This window comes from Alexandromys fortis, unplaced genomic scaffold (genome assembly GCF_014885135.2).
Source record: "Alexandromys fortis isolate MF-2015 unplaced genomic scaffold, M_Fortis_MF-2015_v1.1 scaffold_8_9099976_23576923, whole genome shotgun sequence".
Taxonomy (NCBI): domain Eukaryota; kingdom Metazoa; phylum Chordata; class Mammalia; order Rodentia; family Cricetidae; genus Alexandromys; species Alexandromys fortis.
Genome location: NW_026067899.1, coordinates 3,751,289 through 3,775,576, shown reverse-complemented (window position 1 = coordinate 3,775,576; position 24,288 = coordinate 3,751,289). Strand labels below are relative to the sequence as shown.

General features: G+C 41.2%; 1 protein-coding gene across 1 annotated transcript in view; it reads right to left on the bottom strand.

Annotated features, from left to right (window-relative positions):
- Nucleotides 1–24,288, bottom strand: part of Abcb11 (ATP binding cassette subfamily B member 11) — a 71,755-nt gene that overhangs the window by 20,608 nt on the left and 26,859 nt on the right. The window contains exons 10-18 of the mRNA XM_050121925.1: nt 22,619–22,793; nt 18,195–18,308; nt 16,016–16,126; nt 14,603–14,728; nt 13,822–14,025; nt 10,980–11,150; nt 10,364–10,565; nt 9,425–9,494; nt 4,929–5,028 (exon numbers count right to left, since the gene is read on the bottom strand). Coding sequence (XP_049977882.1) covers nt 4,929–5,028; nt 9,425–9,494; nt 10,364–10,565; nt 10,980–11,150; nt 13,822–14,025; nt 14,603–14,728; nt 16,016–16,126; nt 18,195–18,308; nt 22,619–22,793 — 1,273 coding nt within the window. The remainder of the gene's footprint in view (nt 1–4,928; nt 5,029–9,424; nt 9,495–10,363; nt 10,566–10,979; nt 11,151–13,821; nt 14,026–14,602; nt 14,729–16,015; nt 16,127–18,194; nt 18,309–22,618; nt 22,794–24,288) is intronic.

Here is a 24,288-nt window from a genome sequence, read left to right as displayed (position 1 = left end):
GTTCACTAAGTAGTGAGTTGATAGCGCTCACAATCGCACGCTGCACGCCAGCTAACTCTCAAGCAGGAAGGAGTGTGTTGTATCTCTGAAAACAACTTTGCTAAGTGTGCTTTACAACATTAAGAACTTTGGGAAGCTTCGAGTTTAGTTCCCATGCATATCAAGCAGGGTTCTTTAAGCTAGTAGCTGGCCGAAGCTCTGGGACAGAACAGTGTATCTGAGTCGAGATGCATTTGGTCCACAACGACCGTGCACTCGCGTTCATGACGTTTTCCTTAACGAGGGCTCACAAGGCAGCAGGCCTGCAGCTGGGCTTCTGAACTGCACATTTCCCCCCACAGAGAGTGAAAATTAATCAGGATTTCCCCACTCTGGTCATTTTCAGTTGGTATTAGAATATCACAGCTAGTAACTTTCATCCGCTTGTGGGCAAGAATTACGTATAGAACCTTGTTTTATTTTTCATCTTTTGTTTGTTCATTCAATAATTTGTTGAACTTAAGATCTACTCTGAGATAGGATTCTAGGTGACTTACACAGCTTTATATTGATTTTTAAACTTTTTCTGTTAAAATATATTAAAATACCTACCTATACATTACAAAAATAATTCCACAAAATAATTATTGGATGTCCTTCTTTACTAGTACAAGTTAATATAGCTAAATATCAGGAACAGAAAATGGTACAAAGCTTCGGAAAAATTTCCCTTTTCTACAAAGTCAAAGACCACATGACCAGTTCAGCTTAAATGAAAGGCTGCAGCGACGGCCGTTTCATTACCGCTGCAGCTGGAGCTGGTAACGAATTTGTCATCGTCTCCCTGTTGAGTTTTCTCTTGGTCGCCTTCAACATTTGCCCAATGTCACTGCTGCTCGCTGGTGCAGCAAATCCTCCTGCTCGGTTGTTTCATCTCAGCCTACTAATTCAGCCATCAGTGCTGCAGAGAGGGTGCCTGAGAAAGGACCCGTGCAGCAGCCAGAGGAAGAATGGATTTCTTGGGAGAACCCTGTCTGGTCACCCACAGAATGTCCAGCCAAGCACTCAACTCTCTGGGCTTTGGCTATCTCATTAAAATGGGGTTGGATGTATCATATTTCTGCACACAGACAATAACTACCTTTGTCCAGACAGCTTTTTGAGTATATTTGACTGGCCAACTACCTTGCAAGACAGAGCTATTCCCTTTACCCCAAGCACTTAGTACATCTGCCCTCTTGAGAGAAGACACGCTCCCAAGTCCGTAAGTTCTCTCCTCTAAACATTTACTTCAAGGTGCTATTACCTGGCCCCCTTTGTGTCTCCTTTTGGGAACTGGTAGTTGATCTGGGGAGCCGGTGCAGAAATACCAAGCTGCAGAGACTTTATTGCTCTGAGTAGTTCAGTGTTCACTCTGACTGTAGTGGATTCTGCCTGCACCCTTGGGATCGTGTCGGACTAACTGGGTGACTTTCAGTATGGCAAAAGTGACCTTTGCAGGCTTTGGTAGTCCAGATCTGGATGCTCGCAGACTCATAGATGTCATGTTAACATTCTCTGAATTCTACCTGTTCCCTAATGGCAGATTGGTTACGTCATTTCCAGCCTAAGAAAACGTAACCGTTCCTGGCTTTCTTGCAGCAAAGCATCCCTAGCCTTAAGCGATGAGATATTTAAAGGCAAAATGAAACATTTTGCCCTGTAGTTTTCATTTCAACATAAACTAATAAATCAAACTAGTTAACTTGAATAATTTTTGTTACTGGCTAAAAAAAAAAAAAAGATCTTAAAGAGAGTTATATCTGCAGGGCATCATTGCAAACACCTTTAAGCCCAGTACTGGGGAGGCAGAGGGAGGTGGATCTCCATAAGTTCAAGGCCAGCCTGGTCTATATGAGAGAGAGAGAGAGAGAGAGAGAGAGAGAGAGAGAGATCCAGGAAAGCCAGGGCTACACAGAGAAACCCTGTCTCAAAAAAGCAAAACAAAATAAAAATAACCTCTCCAAAAAAAAAAAGAAAAGAAAAAGAAAGTTATATCCTACTATACTAAAGCAACTTGAGCAGTAGAGAAACTAGAAAGCCAGTCCCCAGACAATGGCTTATTTTATTGAATTTTATTTGTTACATCTAAATGAACAACAGAAGAATAAAAAGTAATATAAAATCTTTTATACCTTATAAATAATAACTGAATTCTTTCCAAAAGATACAGTGGTCTCCTATCTGCTGTCTAGATAGTTCCATGCTCAACGGGATTTTCCTAGTTTTCTTTCTTAGCTCTCTTGTGTGGGCCACGGTGAAATAAAACTTCCTACTGGAATAGAATGTCCTTCTTTCTATACTTATTTACAATGGTTTCCGTATTCTAACAATAAGAGTCTCCTACCCGGATAATGACTGTCAGATTTAATGATGACATGGTAGATGTTACAAAGAGGCCAAGATTTTCTAGATGAACAAGCATGGACAGACTTTTTTTTTTTTTTGAGACAGGTTTCTCTGTAGCTTTGGTGCCTGTCCTGGAACTAGCTCTTGTAGACCAGGCTGGCCTTGAACTCACAGAGATCCGCCTGGCTCTGCCTCCCAAGTGCTGGCATTAAAGGCTTGCGCCACCACCACCCAGCTGAACAGACAGCCATTTTTATGAGTCCTGTCTCTGTCCTATGTCTTAAGCTAGGACTAAACCCAGTAAGTCAGCAATGATGAAGCTACAAGCATCTAATAAACTCATCCTGACTTCATTCATATATATTCCACTTTTCTCATGTATGTATGCATGCATGCATGCATGTCAATTTTACTGAAAAAGATTCATAAATATTAAAGACTGAAAAAAAAAAACCTCTGATCTGTAGACATTCCCTAATCCTAAACTTAACCTGATCAGGATGTCTACCATCTGATACCATTTGTGGGAGCTAAAGATACTGCTTGGAGAAAGAGAACCGGCTTAGCTCTGTCACTAGCTGACTCTTTGGATGAGTTACCCACGTTGGGTTTATATCAGCTTAAACCTTAGCCCTTCTCTGTGTTCTGTAAATACCCTGAGAGACCACAAGGTGGAGGTAATTGCTTTGTGGAAGTGGAACCTTTAGCAACACACCATATGCTTTCCCACTCCACAGAAGGCGAAGCCCGCCTTCTCCAGCAGAATGAGAAAGAACGAGAATCCTGCTTGGCCTTGTAGACTTTAGTTAAGTGTTAGAATACTTTCAAATACTAAAACAAAATCAAATCTTCGCACACAGTGACTCCTTAGGATTAAATATTGATTAGTTAAAAACAAATAAATGGAAATCCCATTAGTTAAATTACGTTATAGTCTTTGCTTTAAATTTCCTTCAAGTCGAAGGACTCTGATACAGTTACTGTATACACAAAAGTATCAGGGAGACAACAGATCGTTTCCTTTTGGAGTTTGAACATCATAATATCAGCTTCTCAACATCTTTTGCCCTGTTTTGGTTTTCGTCTCCTTTGCAAGAGAAAACATCAAATGTCATCTTTTCAAAGTTGTACTAGCACCATCGAAATGATTTCAGTTGTTTCACTCCTAGCACCATGAACATAAATGAAATAATTAATTCTGGCCCCAAAAGAAGAGCTTCCCCTTTATGGTCAGAAATTACCATTACACATGTGGGGCTACCTCACCATGACTCATCCTGCCAACTCCTGAGAAAGAAGGTTCTATGGAATTTATTCAACATTAAGATCACCATTCAATGTTAGGAGAGCAAGACAGGAGAGAGCCTTAATAACCCATATTTCATAAGATCTTAAAGGGTATCATTCAAAAAATTGTTCCACATCTCTCCTCTGTGAGCCAGTGTTTGTAATGATGTCTTAATAGGTTCACATGTTGGGATTCTATTGAGGGCATCTTGAGATTACATCATGCATAATGAATGTACTTATAATTAAAATATTCCCTGGCTTATTTGATTCAATACGTAAAAGAGTTTGGGCTTCATTTTCATCACAGAAACTCAATTTTTCATTCCAGGTTAAAAAAAAATAAGCAAACGAAAACCTTGCCACAAGGTGCCTGTAAAGATTCAACACAGATGCAATGGGTCAGGAGGTCTAAGGTCTAAGATTTAGTGAGAGGAAAGAGAATGGCTTCAAAAAGGAAGAGTTCCATGCTGAGGTTCTAATGAAGGGCATATAGGGAACCAAGAGTGAGGACGCCCAAGGTGGGGAAGACTTGGGGCTTGGCACATGGTCCCTTGTAAGAAAGACAATGTCTGCAACAGCAGAATACTTATGTTCTCATGAGTGTGCCTTTGTATTTAAAACCTGTGACAATTTGTATCAGGTCTAGTTTTATCAAATACCTTCACCAATTAAGAGAAAATTTTAAACTTTAAGAAGTAAAATGATTCGAGGTGTTATTTAAAACTTTAAAAAGGGGGGCTGGAGAGATGGCTCAGTGGTTAAGAGCATTGCCTGCTCTTCCAAAGGTCCTGAGTTCAATTCCCAGCAACCACATGGTGGCTCACAACCATCTGTAATGAGGTCTGGTGCCCTCTTCTGGCCTGCAGATACACACACAGACAGAATATTGTATACATAATAAATAAATAAATAAATATAAAACTTTAAAAAGTTACCTCCGTAAAAACAAATAATTTGCTATAAATGGTTAAGAAACATATTTTCTGTGTTTTTTTATAATTATTCATCTAAAAATTGGCAGCAATTCCTTAACAATTCAGTTTAACTTAATATATGTTCTTCAAAGAAATTAGTAAATCTCTGTTCTTTGCGTGGGTTGTGTGTGTGTTTAAAATACTGAGTTTTGACTAGGTCCTGATACCCTCCCATTTGATCTGACTTAGTGAGTCATTACTATACAACCAGGAAGCACATTTACTTAAAGATAGATTGGCACCTGGGAAAGATTCCTCCCACGCCCCAGCCCCCTCCCCAGACAATGGGTGTCTGACCTTGCTGTTGTCATAAATAGATTTATGATCAGCAACAGCCAACGGAGGGTCATGGGTCAGATGAGAAAGTTGAGACTTGGAACGTTGCCGGATGGAGGCTCTGGAAAACAAACAAACAAACAAACAAATAAATAAAAAAAACGGTAAGACAAGATGGGCTATAGATGGCAAGCAGGTTGTAACCGGACTGAACAGGTGTCCTGGTTTACATCCCACATTGCATCAATAGGGCAAGGAGCGTCTACATAAGGTTTGATGAAGTTTATCTTCGGTCAGAGTAAAGTGGGTAGATTTCTCTCAGCCCAAGCTCTGTCGCTACTCGATCCAGATTCGGGGTATACCAGGGAGGGAAAGGGTGAAGGGAGAAAAGCTTCCCATCGACCTACTGAAAACTGCCCAAGACCCAAATGTATCCGGAGTCCAGATGGTTCTTTCAGCTGCTACCACGGCAAAGGTGATGGTTTAGCGCTTGTATTTCTTTCTGGTTTGGGGTTTCATTTCTATTGTCCTTGTACAGTCTCTGCTTGTCTCTGTCTCTATGTCTCCCTGTGTCTCTATTTCTCTTCCTATTCTCCCTCTCCCACCTCTTCCTCATTCTCGCCCTCTTCCTGTCCTTCTCCCCTTCAGGATGAGGCCACCTGGATACATGTGTGATAAACACAGGGTCCCCAGTGAGACTATCTCTAGGTTTTCTCGGTCACACGGCAACCAGGCCAAAGAGCTTCCAAGTTAGGTTTGAAGTGTATTTCGACTGCCCATGGAAAGGAATCAACAAAAACTTATCGAAATATAATTTAGCTTAGTGCATTTGTTCATTCATCTGCAATCCACTGGGTCCCTACAACATGTCAAAATCCAAGGGAGCACAAAGACTAGCCAAACCACAGACATCTTTCTCAAGGAGTTTAAATCCCAGAGAATAACACATGTAATCAACACCAGTGTAAGGAAAAAAATCGGGTGGACGCTGTGCAGAAATTTTGAGTAGTTTTCTTTTTTTCTTCTGTGTGTGTGTGTGTATTTTCAAGACATGGTTTCTCTGTGTAGTCTTAGCTGTCCTCAAACTCACTCTGTAGACCAGGCTGGCCTGAACTCGCAGAGATCCACCTGCCTTTGTTCTCTCTAGTGCTGGGATTAAAGGTGGAAGCCACCACCACCCATTTTTTTTTTTTTTTGAAAATAGAGAGGTAAAAAAATTATACATAACATAAAGCTGGTTTTGTTTTTTATTTTTTCCTGAGACAGGTTCTTTATGTAACCTTGGATGTCCTGCATCTAATGCTGTAGACCAGGCTGGCCTCGAACTCAGAGTTAACTTCAGCTTCTTTCTTGCCACCATGACTGCCACATGTTCCCACGCCTCCCCACCATGATGAACTCTTACCCTCTGGAACAATAAGACAAAATAAACTCTCTTCTTTTTTTAAATATTAAACAAAAAGAAATTTTGAGTAGTTAAATTTGTGTTTTGAAGACTTAATTTGAAGTAATACAGTGTAAGGGGAGAGATGATCGAGGTGAGGGGACCATGCCTCTTGTTCCAACTCCAGATGGAATAATTTACCTGTCCTCTATTATTTGTATTCAGGTGAAAGTAGACTGAAACAAATGCCAAGATGGTACCTGCCACTATCTGCTTATCCAGGCTTCCCAAGAAATCAGTAACATGCCAGCTTCATTACGCTAATCTCTTCCCACCCTGTGTGAATGGCCTCCCTCTTAGTCACCCAGGTTCAACACTATCCATTTCCCAGAAGTCTCCTCTTCTTTAATCCTGCACATTCAAACTCTGGCCGAGCCTCATTATGATCAAGAAGAAAATCATTCTTGAAACCTGATTCACTGTCCTCAGTCTAATCTCTGGGGTGTTGAACTTACTCTGACTCGGAGTGATATGGAGAGGAGACATACAGAGTTACTACTCTGGGTTAGGCAACTCATGCTGGGACATCTCCAGACTATGAAGTAGGCTGTGTCACCTGGAGATCACAGGGTGAGCGTAGGGGCATCATGGGACGTATGATATGAGTGAGACTCAAAGCCATGGGTCTAATCAAACTCACAGCAGTTGACAATGTCAATATTAATTGTTTAGTACCAAGATCCAGATGTAGGAAGACCTGCCTGTGAGTTCTTAAATCTCCCTCTCCCCTATTCCTTAAACCCTTCCACCTCTCTAGCAGAGACTGTGATGAGACCATGAGCAGAAAGTACAGGGTAAGGGCTCTGCCTGCCAGCTGGTGCTCAATGTGCTTTATCTGAAACAGGGCGGTAAGATTCCACCACGCCCCTTTTCAGAAATTGTGCAACACTCCTCCTTAAGAAACCCCCACTTTGTCAAAAGTTGTATGCTGCTTTTCACTGCAAATAAAAACAGCTAATTTGGGGAGATGAATGCTCTTTCTCTCTTTTCTCAACATTGTTATTTAGGAAATTATTTTCCGTTGCCAATTAACTTGTTTTTGAACCTAAAATATATTGTTGAAGAAAGGCTCAGCTCTCAGACAGACCGTAGCCCAAGAAACAAGATACAAATTAACATTTCATCTAGTCATCTTCTAGAAGAAAATCTTGTCACCCCTTACAATGAGATTTTTTAATAGAACTCCTTATTCAAAGTTATAAATCTTTCTCTGCAGGAGGTTAATAGCTACTTTTTGTATGTAGTTTGCCTTTCTGGATTTTTTAATCCTAGTCATTAAAATGTAGAATTTGTGGGCAATGTAGCAAAATAAGAGACACTTATGTGAAAATGGGTATCTGTTTTTCATCATAAATTTCTTCCAATGGACAGAATTTTGTTCTTAAGAATAAACAAAACATTGACTTTCCTGTTTGCAGGACCACAAGATACATGCCATTTTAACCTGATGGTTGAGCGAGGTGCCCAGTCATTATTGTGTTCAAGAAAGCAGTTGCTCTCTTCAAGTTGTGATTCTCGTATTTTACTTATGATTAAACATAGTGGCATGATCAAACACAGTGCCACATGTCTATAATATTACCTAACAATTCTGGTAATATCTACATCTTCTACTATATAGAATTCAAAGATAATGCTTTGTTTTCCAGCTCAATAAAGTTAACACTTCTTTAAACTTTTTTCTTTTTCTTCAGTAGATTTGTTCTAAAGAAGAAGAAAAAAAACAAGTCTGAGAATTTAGATCTATAAAGAATAGATACATTATCTTTCCATATTTGAAAAATATGAAAAAAATCTATCCATATTTGAAATAGGTACAAATACTTTTTAACAAACTATTCCTTAGAAACGAACAATAAATAAAATCATTTTGACTACTTGAGGCTTTTATCAGACTGTTCTATTTTAAGCAGCTTTAACTCCTTCTCAGTAAACAAGTAGCCATCTTGAATGAGCAAGTCCTATACTGATTCTGAGCACAGTCTTTCATATCTTGGAAATGGTGAGGCCAATGGCAGTGAGATGCATCAGCCATAACTTACTGCAGTTTTTTGACAAAAGGGTACACTGTTTTAACAATGTTTTCACGAACACAGATAGATATTTCTAGACAGAATTCTTAATACGTAACTTTTAATGCTAGAAAATTTTAAAATAAAATTCTTAAACCAACATACAAATGATGATTCACAATCTCACTGACAGCACACTCCAAAGTATGTTTTGAAAGTTAATAGTTGCATATGAAAACACAGGAAAATAAATATCTCAGTTGGGGACACCCTCTTTAAAAGCTAAAACATGGATTTTATTCCATCCAGTTAAAGAATGATTTGAGTTCAAATGTGTTACGCTGAGAGTGGAAGTGTTAGTAATTCAATTGCTTCTCACTCAGGATAAAGAACAGAGTTAAATTGGTGAAGATTGCCTTCAAATAAGAGTGTTTCAAACAGTGGTTGAACTTTGTGGGGAAAGACTGGGTATCTGGTAGTTTATTTGTTTGTAATTGTTTATATGTTTTCTCCTGAAATAAGGTCTCATAATGTAGTCCAACCTAGCCTTGAACTTGTGATGTTCCTGTCTCATCTTCCCAAGTATATGGATATCAGTACCATGTTACCCTAGTTGTTTTAAAAATCCCCCTTCTAGGGGTCAGAGAGGTAGCTCAATGAGTAAGAGCACTCACTGCTCTCCAGGTTTCGATTCCCAGCATCCATATGATTGGTGGTTTACAATCATCTCTAACTCCAGACCCAGGGAGTGCAATTTCCTCTCCTGACCTCTGTAGGCACCAGGCACATACATGGTGGACAAAAATACATACAGGCAAAACACTCATCCACATAAAATTAACATTAAAACAAATAATAAAATATCTATTCTAAGCGCAATAAACATTTTAACCAGACAGTCCTCTATCATGGCCCTCCTCTCAACAGATGAAATGACAAGGTTAAACAAACTGACATACTCTTACATCACAAGACCTGGAGTCTGCAAAGGGTTTCCTTTTTAAACCTGAGATATTGCCGAAGGACCACAACTGTAAAAAGCTCCCGTGGCTTGGGCTTACCTTAAGCTCTCCCGATAGCTCCCTCTGATGAAAGTCCTCTCGAGTGTACCACCTTCAGTTGCATCTTTTTCTGTTTAACAAAACATGAACCATTCCTTAGCGCACACGATAAGCAGGGCTATATTTATATAGATTACTCTTAGCAGGGCTGTATTTACATAGATTACTCTACTGTTTGCCTAGAAGGTAACTACTGCATGGAATATCCAAACATTCTATTAACCTATTGCAATAAATAAATCTTGAAATTTGTCCAGCACCACAAAAAAAAATTCAAAGTACTTAGTAAGATTGACTTGTGTGAAATGTGTGCTGGCTGGTTATAATCTCTATAGACGTGAGTATCTTTTAGAATGAATTTTTAAAAAATTAGTGAAAACTCACTAAAGTTGGCGAAACAAAGAAACAAACAAAAAACATTGATCCAACCAGCAAACATTCAAAGCTTACAGATTTCATGGATGTTAAGCATGTGCAATAGTTATACACTATGTTATTCATGAGCCTACATGGGAGACGGTAGAGAAGGTCAAGAGTGGCTGATGAATTAGCTCAGGATAACCACTAGGTCTGCAAGTTCCAGACTGAGGAAGAGAAGGCATGGTAGGGCCTGGAGTGTCAATCTCCTTTTGGAAATAAGTGTAAAATATTTAGTTATTGTTTAAGTCACATAATAATAATGAGAACCGCCCCCATATGTCTGACACATCCAGAAAGCCTGTCCTACAGGAAAATGGTAGAGTTGAAAAGCGAGGACCGTGGGTTCTGCCCGGTGACTTGATAACTTAACCTTCCGTGTTTTATTTACCTCCCCTCTCAACTGAGTAATGACGGATGGGCGTTGGGAGAATATGCAGTACATATTCACAAGTGTATGGGTTCATTCAATACCATAGATGCTAGTTATTTAGTAGAAGGCCAAAGGGAAAAGGTACTTACCCTTTACATCCTTTCCTTTGTGGGGTTCATCTCCTTGGCTTTGCAGGGTCACGAGCATGAAGTAGACACCTTTCCTCTCTAACAGTTCTTCATGGGTGCCTCTTTCCACGGCTGCTCCGTGTTCCATACCGATGATCACGTCTGCAGCTCTGACTGTTGACAGGCGATGGGCAACTGAGACGATTGTGTGTTCATGTTGAATCTGGACAGAAGACAGGGTGTACCCTTAAACAGGACAGAACCAACACCAAGCTTCACACCATCCCTGAGTCTACAAGGAAGTCAGCTGTGGATCCTAGGAACATCCTAAACAGGCTGTGCGTATGTCCGAAGTAGCCAACTGTTTCTTATAGCCATAAGTCTCATCACAGATCGACCTGACAGCAATTAATCAATAGCTTAATAGCTTGGGGAGGGGTGGTTAAACCATGTCACAGTTCATTTGAGTTTTAATTTTATATTGTATCTTTGGGGAATAAATTACAACTATGTTCTGTTCAACTCGAAAGAGATGGCATCTGACCAATATTTTATAAAATTTCAGACTGGATGTACTGACCTATTGGTATCATCCCCTCCTTGAGGGGCCTGAGAAATAAACTGACTCTCCACAAACCTTATTCAGTGCTTCTTGTACTCTGGCTTCACTCTCATTGTCCAGCGCTGAGGTGGCCATGTCCAAAAGCAGGATCTTGGGATTCCGGATGAGAGCCCGAGCGATGGCCACCCTTTGTTTCTGCCCACCACTCATATGGCCTCCTCCTTCTCCAACAAGGGTGTCAAATTGCTAGGAATCATGAGGGAGAAGAACTGATGGCTCCTGACAGCGATCCAGTACCCCTTCTAACTTTTTTCCTCAGGTGTGAATTTTTACAGGTCCAACTTTTACTGAAAGAAATATCCTTTCCAAAATGAATTAACCAAGCACTCTTTGCATGTGAGAGAGTTAATGCATTGAACTGTGAGCATGTTCCTTTTTAGTTCACGTTCAAATAAAAAATTTTCAACCAAAATGAAAATTAACCAGCCTTGTAAATCCATCATAGAGGACTAAGTCACATTTTCACAATCCTGGCACCTTTCTTACTGCTGAACAGTACAGCAAAACACAATGCTTAAGCCGTCTTTATATTGTGAATGGGAGATCAAACTAGTTTCACACATCTTGCTGGGACCTTAAGTCCTGACTGAGTATCCTACAGGATTAAGTCCACACTGAAATTTAGCAGTGGAGCGTTAGACGTCAGAGTCTTGACTTTCTTGGTATCGGTCCATAAGAGCTGAGTTCCCTACCACAGACAAAACATGGTGCTGAAATTCTACAGATACTGTCTCGTGTGGTCCTCACAAAACCCCAGGAGGCAAGTACTGCTATTTGTCTTAATGGTTGAACAAAGAAATTCTGAGCACAAAGGGTTAAACTAACTTGGCAAGAAGCTCATAAAGCTAGAAGGTGGAGAATTTGAGGCAGTGTAATTCTAAAGTTTTATTCACATTAGCTATTAGGCCATAGCATTCTCATAGCAACAATGCTACTTAAAAAGGTGATTTAGCAGGTGTGGTAATTTGAATGAAAATGGCCCCATAGGCTCATAGGGAGTAGCATTATTTGAAAGGTTTGAGAGTGTGGCCTTAATGGAGTACGTGCGGCCTTTTTGAACGAAGTGTGTTACTGGGGGGTGGGTTTTTGAGATTTCAGAAGCTCAAGTCAGGTCCAGAGGCTCTCTCTCTTCCTTCTACCTGTGGATCCACATATTGAACTCTCAACTACCAGTATTATGTCTGCCTGTATGTCACCATGCTCTTTGTCATATCTATAATGGACTAAACCTCTGAACTGTAAGCCAGCCCCACTTGAATGTTTTTCTTCATATGGGTTGCTGTAGCCACGATGTCTCTTCACTGCAATAATACCCTAGGGAACTCAGAGGGTGACGGTGATCTATCCAAGGTCAGTGACGCTGGAGCTGGACCACCTGCTGTGACTTCCTTGCTTACAGATATATAATTCGGGGCAGTTACTGACCTCACAGAACATCGTTATTCATCTGCAGACGGACATAATAGTAGTTGCTACATGGCAAGGTGTAAGGGTTAAGAGCTAGGAGATGTGACGTGTTAGAGCAAAGCTTGGTATACTATCAGTAATTGTCCTGTGACTTAGCGAACCACCAAGGAATATACAGTAGATATAATATAGAGCCAGTTTTTGTAGACATGGCGATCACACAGAATGGAGATGTACCGGTGAACTCTTGAATTTGTGAGGCTCAGGTTTAAGAGCACAATAGTCAAGCTGTGTAAGTACAAGAAAACGGAAGCGTAAGAACAGCGGTAGGTTATGATTTATATCATCAATGTATCTGCAGTGTTCCTTGCCAACTAGATGGGATTTGAAACCACCTAGGAGACACACCTCTGTGTAGATTTTGAGGGTATTTCCAAAAATGGTAGTCAGCAAAGAGGAGACCCAGCCTGAATACAGATGACCACTCTCCCACGGACTGGGATTGAAAAGGGAAAGAGAAAGCTGGCTCAGTGCCAGCATCCATCTCTCTCGGCTCCCTGCCCACAAACATGTGTGACCAGCTGGGACATATGTGCTCATGCTTCCACACCATCCCTGCCATGTTAGACCGTGTCCTCAAACTGTTAGAAAAATCCTTCCTTTCTGAAGCTGCTTCTTATCAAGTAGTTGGTACCACCTTGTGGCATTATTGGGAGCCAGTAGAACCTTTTAGGGGTGACTGTGGAAGGAAGTTGTTCCACTGAGCAGGTGGGGCCTATACCCTTGAAAGAGACATCAGGACTCTGGTCTCTCCTCCTCCTCCTCCTCCTCCTCCTCCTCCTCCTCCTCCTCCTCCTCCTCCTCCTCCTCCTCCTCCCTCTCTCTCTCTCTCTCTCTCTCTCTCTCTCTCTCTCTCTCTCTCTCTCTCTCTCTCTCTCTCTCTCTCTCTCCTTCTCCTCCCTTGGCTTCCTGGCTTCTGAGAGGTGAGCTGTTATGCTTGTTACATACTCCCCACAGTTATGCTCCTCTTGCCACAAGCAAAGGAAACTGCTGACCTTTGACTGAAACCATATGCCCAAATAGATCTTCTTCCTTATAACTGGCTTTATCTTGGGTATTTTGTCACAGTAACTGGAAGGTGACTAACAAGCAAGAAAACATTTCTCGAGCATTGCTTCATGTCAAATATTGCAATGTTTCCAATACTTGCTTAATAGGTAGACCAAGAAATTCTACCTACATCAAATGGGTGTTTTTGAAAGAGAGCTCGCCAGTTTGGAAGATGGCAACTATACAAATGACATATTTTTACATGAAAGGGAAAACATGGTCCATTTCCAGATGTAAATCTAGAGCCTGCTATTGAGAATTTAAGGACTGAGGATTCAAATGAAAAAGACATATTCTTCCTTTATGACGTCTGCGTTCCCCTGGACTATAAGGAGGGTACCTGTGGCAGGGCCATGATGAAGTTGTAAGCATTTGCCTCCTTAGCAGCTTGGATTATGTCTTCCATCGTTGCTTCCTCTCTGCCATAACGGATATTTTCTGCGATAGTGGTAGAGAACAGAATGGGCTCCTGTTCTACCACCCCAATCTGGTCCCTCAGCCACCGGGTGTTCAGAGAGCGAATGTCGTGGCCGTCCAGAGTCACCTAGAGAACAGAAGAGTGTCACACAGCTTGGAGTCCCTCAAGCTTCTGAATCATAACGTTAGGTGATACTTAGCCACTGGGGAGAATAAGCAGAGAATAACAAGACAGTAACAGAAACAATTCCCATGGAAACGTTGCTATTTATATAAGGATATCATTGAAATAAAAAATTCATTGTCAAAACACGGGTGATGTAAAACCCACTTAAGTTCTCATTGGTAGCCTCAGAAATGGCACATTTTGAATTCCTCTGAAGAGTAGCCAGTTGCTCACCATACTCTCTGCGTACGTTTATTGTCTTTTGGCTCATGACCAAAAGGGGACTTCAAAAGATACAATAAAAGTAAACAATAGCTCCTATCTTGTAGGTGTGTGCTATATAGGATATCTTGCTGCCTAATCTGATTCATCAAAAAACACTTTGCTGCTCAAAGAAGTTGAAACTGTAAATGTGAAAGACAAAAGAAGCACGATAGGTAAATGTAAAACGAGGTTAAATCCAAAGAATCCATTTGACAACGTCACTATTTGCATTCGCTCGCTCCGACTTGTTGAGAAGTTTCTGGGAGACACACACCATGCCTTCGCAGGGGTCGTAGAACCTCTGAATGAGCTGTAGGGCTGTGCTCTTCCCAGAGCCACTGGATCCCACCAGAGCTGTCATTTCCCCGGGCTTAATGACCATGTTGAGGTTATTTAAAATCTAGAGAAGATAGAACATCTTTAAGTTCATGTCACTGGGCACTTAACTAAGCACTTAGACCATACATAGGATGCTTTGTGAGGATTTGTATATTGTATCCATACCCCCGGCACGTGTGTCAATGTGTGTGGGTGTGTCTGTGCTTACTTATGTGCCATGGTACTACCCATGTCTACCCATCAATTAACAACAAAAGAAGACCGTCTGGAAAAAAGGTTTATCATTAGCACATTGCTTAATAACTGTGGCCAACAATAAAATGATAACGTATTAACACTGGTAAATAAGCAAGGGTCACCTTTAAAATTAGGCCTCGAAATCTAATCTAAAACACAGCTGCCATACCAGGATACCTCAAGGAGTCAATGTCAATCAGTTAAATAAGAAGCTCCTGTAATTCACAAGCGTAATGATAATTCATAGACCAAGAATCAGAAACAAACCAATTTGCAGATGATATGCTTGAATGGTATGAGGCTATTACTTGAATAACTTTGCCTAATAAATGTGCGTGCTGTGTTTCTAGGTCTAAACCTCTCTGAAGGACAAGGACTAAAGGTGGGAATTAGGATTCGGTTCTGTGAGTATAACAGATATGTTATTAATAAGAGGAAACCAGAGATGCCGCGTTCGGAATGAAAACAAAGCATCATTTCAAAGCCGGTTCATTCAAGAGGGCAGATGGTTGCTTCCTGTAGGGTGGGGTTCCCTCTAACAACCTTGCTCTGGAGGTTCTGGAAAACAGTCTAATTCCCTGACTATGTGCCCAGGTCAATCACTAAGCCCAAGGTTTGTGGGAGCAACAGCTCCAGGTGACCTTCCTCTAAGGACTAACGCAGCCAGAGGCCAGGGGAACCTACAGACGGTAGAGCTACTTCCAGCTGCTCGTTCCTCCAGGCGTACTTCCTTCATTAGGCTCCACCTCCCGTGATCTCCAAGGAGGTGGTGACTGGAAAATGTACTACTTGAATGACAGGATCTGCCCCTCCTTTCAGCAGAGGATCACTCGGCTGACTTAGTCTGAGTCTGGCACTAGACCCGTGTTCCAACCAGAAGGATTTGCACAATGCCGTCATCACTTAAAAATGCAGTGTGCCCCTAAGCTGGCATAATACACAGGGACACTTCCAGAGAAACACGTCTCTGTCCTCTGATCCTGGAAACTGAGTCAGCCCTAAGAAAGCAGCGTGCAGCTCTGGGAATGAATTATATAATAATAATAATAATAATAATAATAATAATAATAATAATAATAATAAAAACATCAGGCAAAATGTGAACACTCACCTTCACATCTGGTCTAGAAGGATACCGGAAGGTCACATTATGGAATTCAATTTCCCCCTTGATTCGATCCAGCTTGTATCCATCTTCTGACATGCAGTCAATGACTGGTTGCTGAAGTACAATACAAAGATACAGTGATAATGCGTGCCGCATCTATTTTGTGTCTTAGTAAATTCGTGAACTCACAAAGTAACACTGGGACTGGAGACACGGCTCAGTGCTCAAGAGCTCTCGTCGGCAAAGGCCCTGATTCAGTTGCCAGCACTCTCACAGTAGGTAGCTCACAATGACCTAGAACTCCTTTTCCAGAGGATCTGATGTTCTCCTTGGATTTCCACAGGCACCAAGCATGCATGCGCTGCGCATACATACATGCAGGCAAAATACACAGAAAAATAAGATGAATAAATCCAATATTTTTTTTTTAAAAAAGCAGAATTTTGTTTGGGCAAAATATTGCAGAGATATGTTAAAGATAAGTTACTTCCATATTTCATATTTATGAAAGTGATGTTGATACTCATCACTGTTGAGATTGCTGGCTTATTATATCACTAGATATTATTGTTGAATGTGACCTTGATAGAATGGTAGTTTTATTTATTATTACTTGTTGAATTAGTACTTTAAGATTATATATTATTAATATTATATAATATGATGAGAAATTGTTTATCAATAGATCATACAGTTAGCATTTAATGTAGTGTGTTATATCACACACGTTTATATCACTGAGATGACAGGAGGCAAAGGTGTTTTAATATAGCATTTGCATTTACGTTGTTATGTCCTTGTTAGACAGGGAGGAACCTCTGAGAGTATCTCTTGCCCAGGGAAATATAACCAGTCAGCTGGGTTGGGGCTAGTGGCACTCTGCATTTGGTAGCCAAGGTAGGTAAGGAGTAAAATTAGGCGCCCACAAAATGTTCTCAAATGTCACCAACTTCCGACTGTACCCTGAACTCACTCTTCTGCTACAGCGGCACCGATTTAAAACAGCCATTCTGGCTGACCAGAAAAGGAAGAGGGCCATCTCTTCCTCTTCTGGAACACTCCGGGTTCAATTATTTCTGTCTTCCACACTAGTAATAAGAATTCATGCCCAAAGCCGTATTCTATTTTTTTCCTTAAGAGTCTAATAAGGATAATAAAATTTAAATGCCATAATTTTCAGCTATTTTCACAGGGACCCTTGACAGTCATCACTCCATTTGAAACTATGGCTGCCCTAAGAAGTTAGCATTAGAAAAGGTCAAAGGTCTAGAAAGAGGAGCTCAATGGTTACAAGGCACGCTGCTCATCCTAGTACATAAGTTCAGGACCCCGCTCCTGCAGAGGGAGGCTCACAGCCAATTTTAATTCCATCCCCAAGGAGTCTAACATCTCTGACCTTCACAGGCAGTTGCCTTCACTCCACAGACAGGCAGACAGATACACAGACACTATTAAAAATAACAAAATAAATCTTTCCTCCCGTTCTTAGTCAGTAGCTACCTGACTGATTTTCAATCTACTTCCTTAAGTTAATCAGCAAAATCCTCCCAGGCCTACCAAAGTCCTTTAAAAACCTGAAGAGATTCCCTGCCAGCAGAAAATCTAGGCTCTCAAACCTGATCTTCAGGCCTTTCCCACCCATTCCTCCCGCCTTCGCCCTGGATTGCTTTGCTCGTACACACACACACACACACACACACACACACACACACACACACACACACACACTTTCTTAACTCCTTCAGATCAACCAGTCTCTTCCTAACCTGGAAGTTTCTCAACCAGGAATTCTTTCCTTGCTCTTACTTCCCAAGAACCCCATTTAAAGATCCCTCCCACTAGCCAGCCAAAACACTTAGTCCTATTTTATCTCTTTTATTAGGTCTAGTATTCTCTGATGTTATCTTTAAATGTTTATTTCTTGCCCAGTGTGGTGGCTCACACCTTTAATCCCAGCACATACAAGACTGAGGCAGGTGGATTTTAGGGCCGGGTGTTCCGTAGCGAGCACCAGACCACAGACAGGACGACGTGGGAAGACCCTGTCTCAAACAGACGTGATTCCTTTGCAGGTATCTTCCAGCATGAGTATGTGAGCAGAAACGCAATTGGTTCTACCTCGCAGCTCTTAGAATCTGCGCAGCCCATACCCCACTCCCCATTTCCTTTGGCTTTTACGCACCCTGTCTATTGTTTGGAAGATACTGGAAGCTGCTGACCGCCCAGTGGCAAAGACTTCCAGGGAAGAAGACGCGTGGCCGAAGTTCATAGCTGCTACTATGACACAGAGGAAAATCTGAAATGCAAAGAAAAACATAGTTTTCATACATTTTTGCTAGTTTGTGAACAATGCTGTTTATCATTTGGAGCATCCTCGTGAATTCTTGAGATTTCTCAGAAATATTTAAAGTTAAGCAGTTTACAGGCCTTTCAGAAATATATAGAATATTTTTTTTACTTTGTAAAGTGTTTCTCCATAGTTATTCTTTAAAATACATTCTTTTAAAGCTGAGCATCCCTTTCCTGCAGAGTAGAAAACCTGAGGGAATGGCACAAACAGGCTGATAAGAATAGTTTTTAATCTAAACTGTTTTAAGACCACCCTCTCCAGAAACCTCCCACCTCAGCAAAGGAAGCCTTCTTGCATTCTAGATCCAGGGCCGGCAAACACATTCTGTAAAAGTCCCCTAGTAAATAGCTCAGGTTCTAAAGGCCATATGGGTTTAGAACCATGTACACACATGCCATATAGTACAAAAGCAAGCTTAGCAATGCATAAATAAATGGCCATGGACATATCCCAATAAATTGTATTTATAAAAAATTAATAGAGACTGTATTTGGTGCAATGACTATTTTACTGAGTCATTGGAGTCTTCGATTGAAGACTAGAGGACAAACCCGTGCTTAGCCTGACATTATAAGCTGTTGCCTCAAACAATTTTCTTCATGGAGCTTCTCAGAGAAGCCTATGAGTAAGAGAAGACAGATGCATGCCCAATAAGATTGTAGAGGGCACACACACATCCCAGGCAGAAGTTTTCTTTCGAAACATCATGGCTGTAGCCGTGCGTATAGGAAGGTAAGAAGAGAAGAATATAGGGAGCAGGCAATGCATGGGGCACCCTTCCAGGGAATTGGGCTCCGTGTCCCTTACAACATAGATATGGAGGGAGAAAAACTGGCTTCAAGGCCAGGCCTGCAGTCACTGAGACCAGAGCTCAAGTCATATTCTTTGTCACTTGGCACATAGTCTTAACCTCACGGTCACCTTTCATTTCTGTAGTGGTAGAATCATGATGATGCCAATCACAGAATGAAGTTGTGCGTGTGATTTATGATAATTACATCAAACACCTCATTCAGTGCCTGTTGCCTTTTATTCACTGAGTGAATATTACTTTCTATTCCTACTATTATTCTTTTTTATTGAACCCTGAAACCTAAAAAAAAAAAACCCTCATTCAGTTCTTCATCTTTCCCTAATAGACCAGAGAGCGTGTCTTTGTCTGTACATAAGTAATACTAATTACAGTAATCTATGGGAGCTGCTTCTCATTTACACCCAAGAAAGCCATAATAGTTTTATGCACCACAAAAATGTGCTAAATTAATCTGATTGTTAATTAGTTTAGTGGGTTAAAACATTTAACTCAACTCAAGAGTACTCAACTTTTGTTTTGCTGTGGAAAAGTATAGCCAAGAATTAACTCTGTCTTTTTCTCTCTCTCTGACACACACACACACACACACAAACACACACACAAACACACACACATACACAGAGAGAGAGAGAGAGAGAGATTAAAGAAAGTCTTTTGGTTTTTGTTTTTTTACAAAGAAGCACTTATTAAGGCAAGGTGTAAGCAGAGGAAGAAGTTGAGCGAGGAAGATAATAACTGATGATAAAAATGTTGGCAACACACACTATCCTATGTCTATACAAAGTAAGTTTTTAAAAACTATCTGCTGAAGTGGTTGAATTGCCGGGAAACTTAAAGATGAGAATCATAAAACTAGAAACTAGCTGTTGTGGTAGTTGAATGAGAATGGCCCCAGGGGCTCCTTTTTTTTTTTTTTGTATCTTTGCTCCCCAGCAGGTGGAACTGTTTGGGAAGGATTAGGAGGTGTGGCCTTGTTGGAGGAGGCGTGTCACTGGGAGTAGGCTTTGAGGTTTCAAAAGTCCATGCTATTTCCCAGTTATCTCCCCTGCCCCATGCTTGCAGAACAAGATGTAAGCTCTCAACCAGGTGGTGGCAGATGCCTTGAATCCCAGCACTCGGGAGGCAGGCAGAGGTAGGTGGATCTCTGTGAGTTCGAGGCCAGCCTGGCCTACAGAGTGAGTTCCAGGATGGCCAGAGCTACACACAGAGAATCCCTCACTCTCAGCCACCACTCTACACTCTAGTGCCATGCCTGCCTGCCTGCGGCCATGTTCCCCATCGTGACAGTCGTGAACTCAATCTCTGAAACTGAAATCCCCCAGTAAACTTTTTCTTCTACAAGTTGCCTTAGTCATGGTGCCTCTTCACAGAAACTGAAAAGTCACTAGGACAGTTACCACGGTGCTTCTGTTTGTTCTCCTGTGGTATAAGCACCATGGCCAAAAGCAATCTGGGCAGGAAAGGGTTTATTTGACTTACAAGTCAGCATCTATTATTGTGGGGAGCCAAGGCAGGAATCTGAAGACAGCAACTGAAACAGAGACCACAGAGGAACTGCTCCCTGACTTGTTCCCTATGACTTACTTAGTTTGCCTTCTTCTACCACCTGCGTGGGGATGGCACCACCCACAGTAATTTGGACCCTCAGACACCAATCAGCAATCAAAGACACGAGACAAAACCATGCCCTACACACATGCCCACAGGCCAACCTGATGAATGCCATCTCTCCATCGAGGCAGTTTTCCAGGTGTGAAAAGCTGACAATTGAAGCTAAGATAGGAGGAACGTTTTACTCAGAGCTTTCAGGTGAGTTTGTGGATGTTTAGTTTTCAGTTTACTAATTCATTTCTCCTTTGAACGTTCATTCCTGAATTCCTCTCTTTTCATAGACATAGAATCAAAGAACAACTTTACTCAAGGAGTGTGTTTCTGCAAACTGAACAGCCAGCGCTGAATTTGGCTATTCGTACCTTCGAAATGATTTTTAATTACATTTATTTATCTGTTCATTGGGGCTGCATGTGTGCCACAGTGCAGGGGTGGAGGTCAGAGGATGCCTTGCCTGAGTCAGTTTGCTTTCATGGGGGTTTACCATCCCTTCGGGATCGAACTCATATCGCCATGCTTAGCAGAAAGAGCCTTCACCCACTGAGCCGTCCCACCAGCCCAAATGCCAAAGCTTTCAGAAGCAGGTGGATCAATAAGGGGAGGGAACTTTAGAGTCAGATTTCAGACCTACGATACTTTAAACTTTTCACTGTGCAAAAGTAGATCTAATTTGCAGGGAGAAATGCAAATTATGATAATACCACTTTTCATACCATCTTTCAAAATTGACGTAACACTTGAACACGTGTTATCAGACTCAATATTTTTAAACAAAGTTCAAAGCTATGCCTGCTGTCCGTTTTCCAAACACAAAAATAATTTTAAAACATTCTACTGCTCCATTATTGCTCAGAATGACTGACATTGGACGTTCATCCCCATGGCCAATGCAAATGCTCCTCAGTTTCCCCTAGGGATGTTTGTAATAAACAGTATGCTTTGAATGATAAATTTTCATGTAGTGAGCTCCTGGTACTTTCCATTGTTCAACTGGGGCCTGTTCCATCCAGAATCCGTAGCCAAGACACTCTATTTAAAAATCTTCCGTGAGGCTATTTCCATCACCACAGCAATGCAAGCCCCGTCCCCACCACGGACCTCATAGACCTTACTCTCTGAGGACAGAAAGGGGTAAGGATAAATGCAAACAGATGCAAAAGTTTCCCAAGACACAAGTGCCCCGAAGGAGAACAGAGGCTGTAAAGAGAACTCAAGAATAGATGAGTGTGCAAGCCTAGATGAGTGTGCAAGCCTAGATGGGTGTGCAAGCTTAGATGAGTGTGCAAGGCCTGGCTGGGAAAGTGCAAGCTGTCACCTTCAGAGGTGACTAACTGAGAGGACACTGTGCATGAACGCAGCTCTAACATTTGTGAAGGCATGACATTCCACAAACGAGTGATGAAGTATGCCTGTATAACTTACTCAGTTGAAGATGTTCCTGACTTGATGTGTTAATAATCACAAACATAATATTTAGGCACATATCTTGTACTATTACTAACTTCAGTTTTATGACCTGTTTACTTTTAGCTGAGAGGTCAATGATTTTCCATTTCTATGGTATATGGTCTTTGGGGACCAGCTGGAGGACCACCGCTGCACAGCTGCAAAATCTCTGGTTATGGAAATCATGAAATTGTTGCTCATCACCCCACATGTCCAGCTTTCTTCACTAAAGTGTCTTAATACTGTTAGTCCCGCAGATGGACTTCAGCAAACCCCCGAAGCTTTCCTGCCTTGGACTTTAAAGCAATAAACCTTATGGATACTATGGAGACTTTTAAGATAAACTAGCAGGGAATACCTTATATAGAAAACAAGACCAAAGTACCTGGACCAGTGTCCCTGGTGTATACTCTTCTTCATCCAGGACTAGTGAGGAGCCGTACCAGAAGGCCAGCGCGTAACAAAGGAAAATGAGGCACCACATGTACCCCGTAAAGAACCCCATCACCATTCCTTTTCTAATTCCCCAGCGCTGGGCGTACACAAGATTTTTCTCATACCTGTAAACAGTAAAGGTTTGAGTCAATGTCTTCTGGAGCAGCTCAGGGTACAACACTTAAGGTAGGTCATGATGCAGAATTTTATGAAGTGATTATGGTCACCACCAAACAAAGCTACTTAAGTCTGTCACAACTTGGATGAGGCACAGTGGGATAGACTTGACCCCAAGAGAAAACAATGTTTTAACAAATATCTTTGCTTGGGATTTATTACTATTTACATTTAAAGTATTTCTTTGGAATATATATTAGGTTTCTATCAGAAAATAGGCAATTATCTCCAAATCAACAGCTTAGGCTAGTTACATGGTGAGTTCCAGACCAACCAGGACTACATAGGGAGACTGAGTCTCAAAAAACAAACAAATTAAAAAGCTCAAAATATATTAACTAAATTACAAAAATAAATAAGATCTTTTTTATTATTTTTTTTTCTTTTTCCACGACAGGGTTTCACAGTATAGCCCTGGCTGCCCTGGAACATTCTATGTAGACCAGGCTGGCCTCAAACTCAGAGACCTATGTGCCTCTGTCTGCTGAGAGCTGGGAATAAAGGTATGTGCCACCACCACCCAGCTATACAATCATATTTTTGACAACTACATCTATTTTTGCAAATTAAGTTTTAAGTCTCATTAAAAATTAGTCTCTGGAATGATTTGTCATAATTCATCAGGGCTAATTTTTGTTTGGTTGAATACAAAATTATAGAAGTTATTAAATGCATTTAACAGCACAGTAGCTTCACAAAACATGTTCAATTAAAAAGAAAGGTTATGAGTCTGTCCAGATGTCTCCAGCCCAAGGACCCTCGATGGATCCCAGGACCCACGCCGTGGATGGGAAGGTCTGACTCCTGCCCTTCACCCACCTGACCTGAGCCCACACACCGCCTTCTTCCCCATCAAATAAGTAAAATATCTTAATAAAATGAAACGTGGAACTTCAGTTTGGATCATGCTGTCATTTCCTTCTTCCTCTCTTTTTTTTCTTTCTCCCCTCCTCCAAGAGATGAACAACTGATTTTAATAAATGTAAACATCTTCCTGCCTGAGCTTTCTTTGTGCTGGGATGGAAGGCATGAGTCACTGCGCCAGGCTCCCATGGTCTTTGAAAATGTCAACTAAATTGGGTAGTGGTGGCACACGCCCTTAATCCCAGCACTGAGGAGGCAGAGACAGGCGGATCTCTGTGAGTTTGAGGCCAGCCTGGTCTACAAGAGCTAGTTCCAGGACAGGCTCCAAAGCTACAGAGAAACCATGTCTCAAAAAACAAACAAACAAAAAGAAAGAAAGAAAGAAAGAAAGAAAGAAAGAAAGAAAGAAAATATCAATTAAATTATTTTTTTGACTAATACATAAAAACTCATGGATAGTGATGGGATAAAATGCGATGCTTTGATGTGCATACACATAATGTAATGTTTAAATTGAGTGCATAAACAATAGTCTCAATCACTGATCAACTGGGAATGGGGGCAAACTAGTTTTTCTAG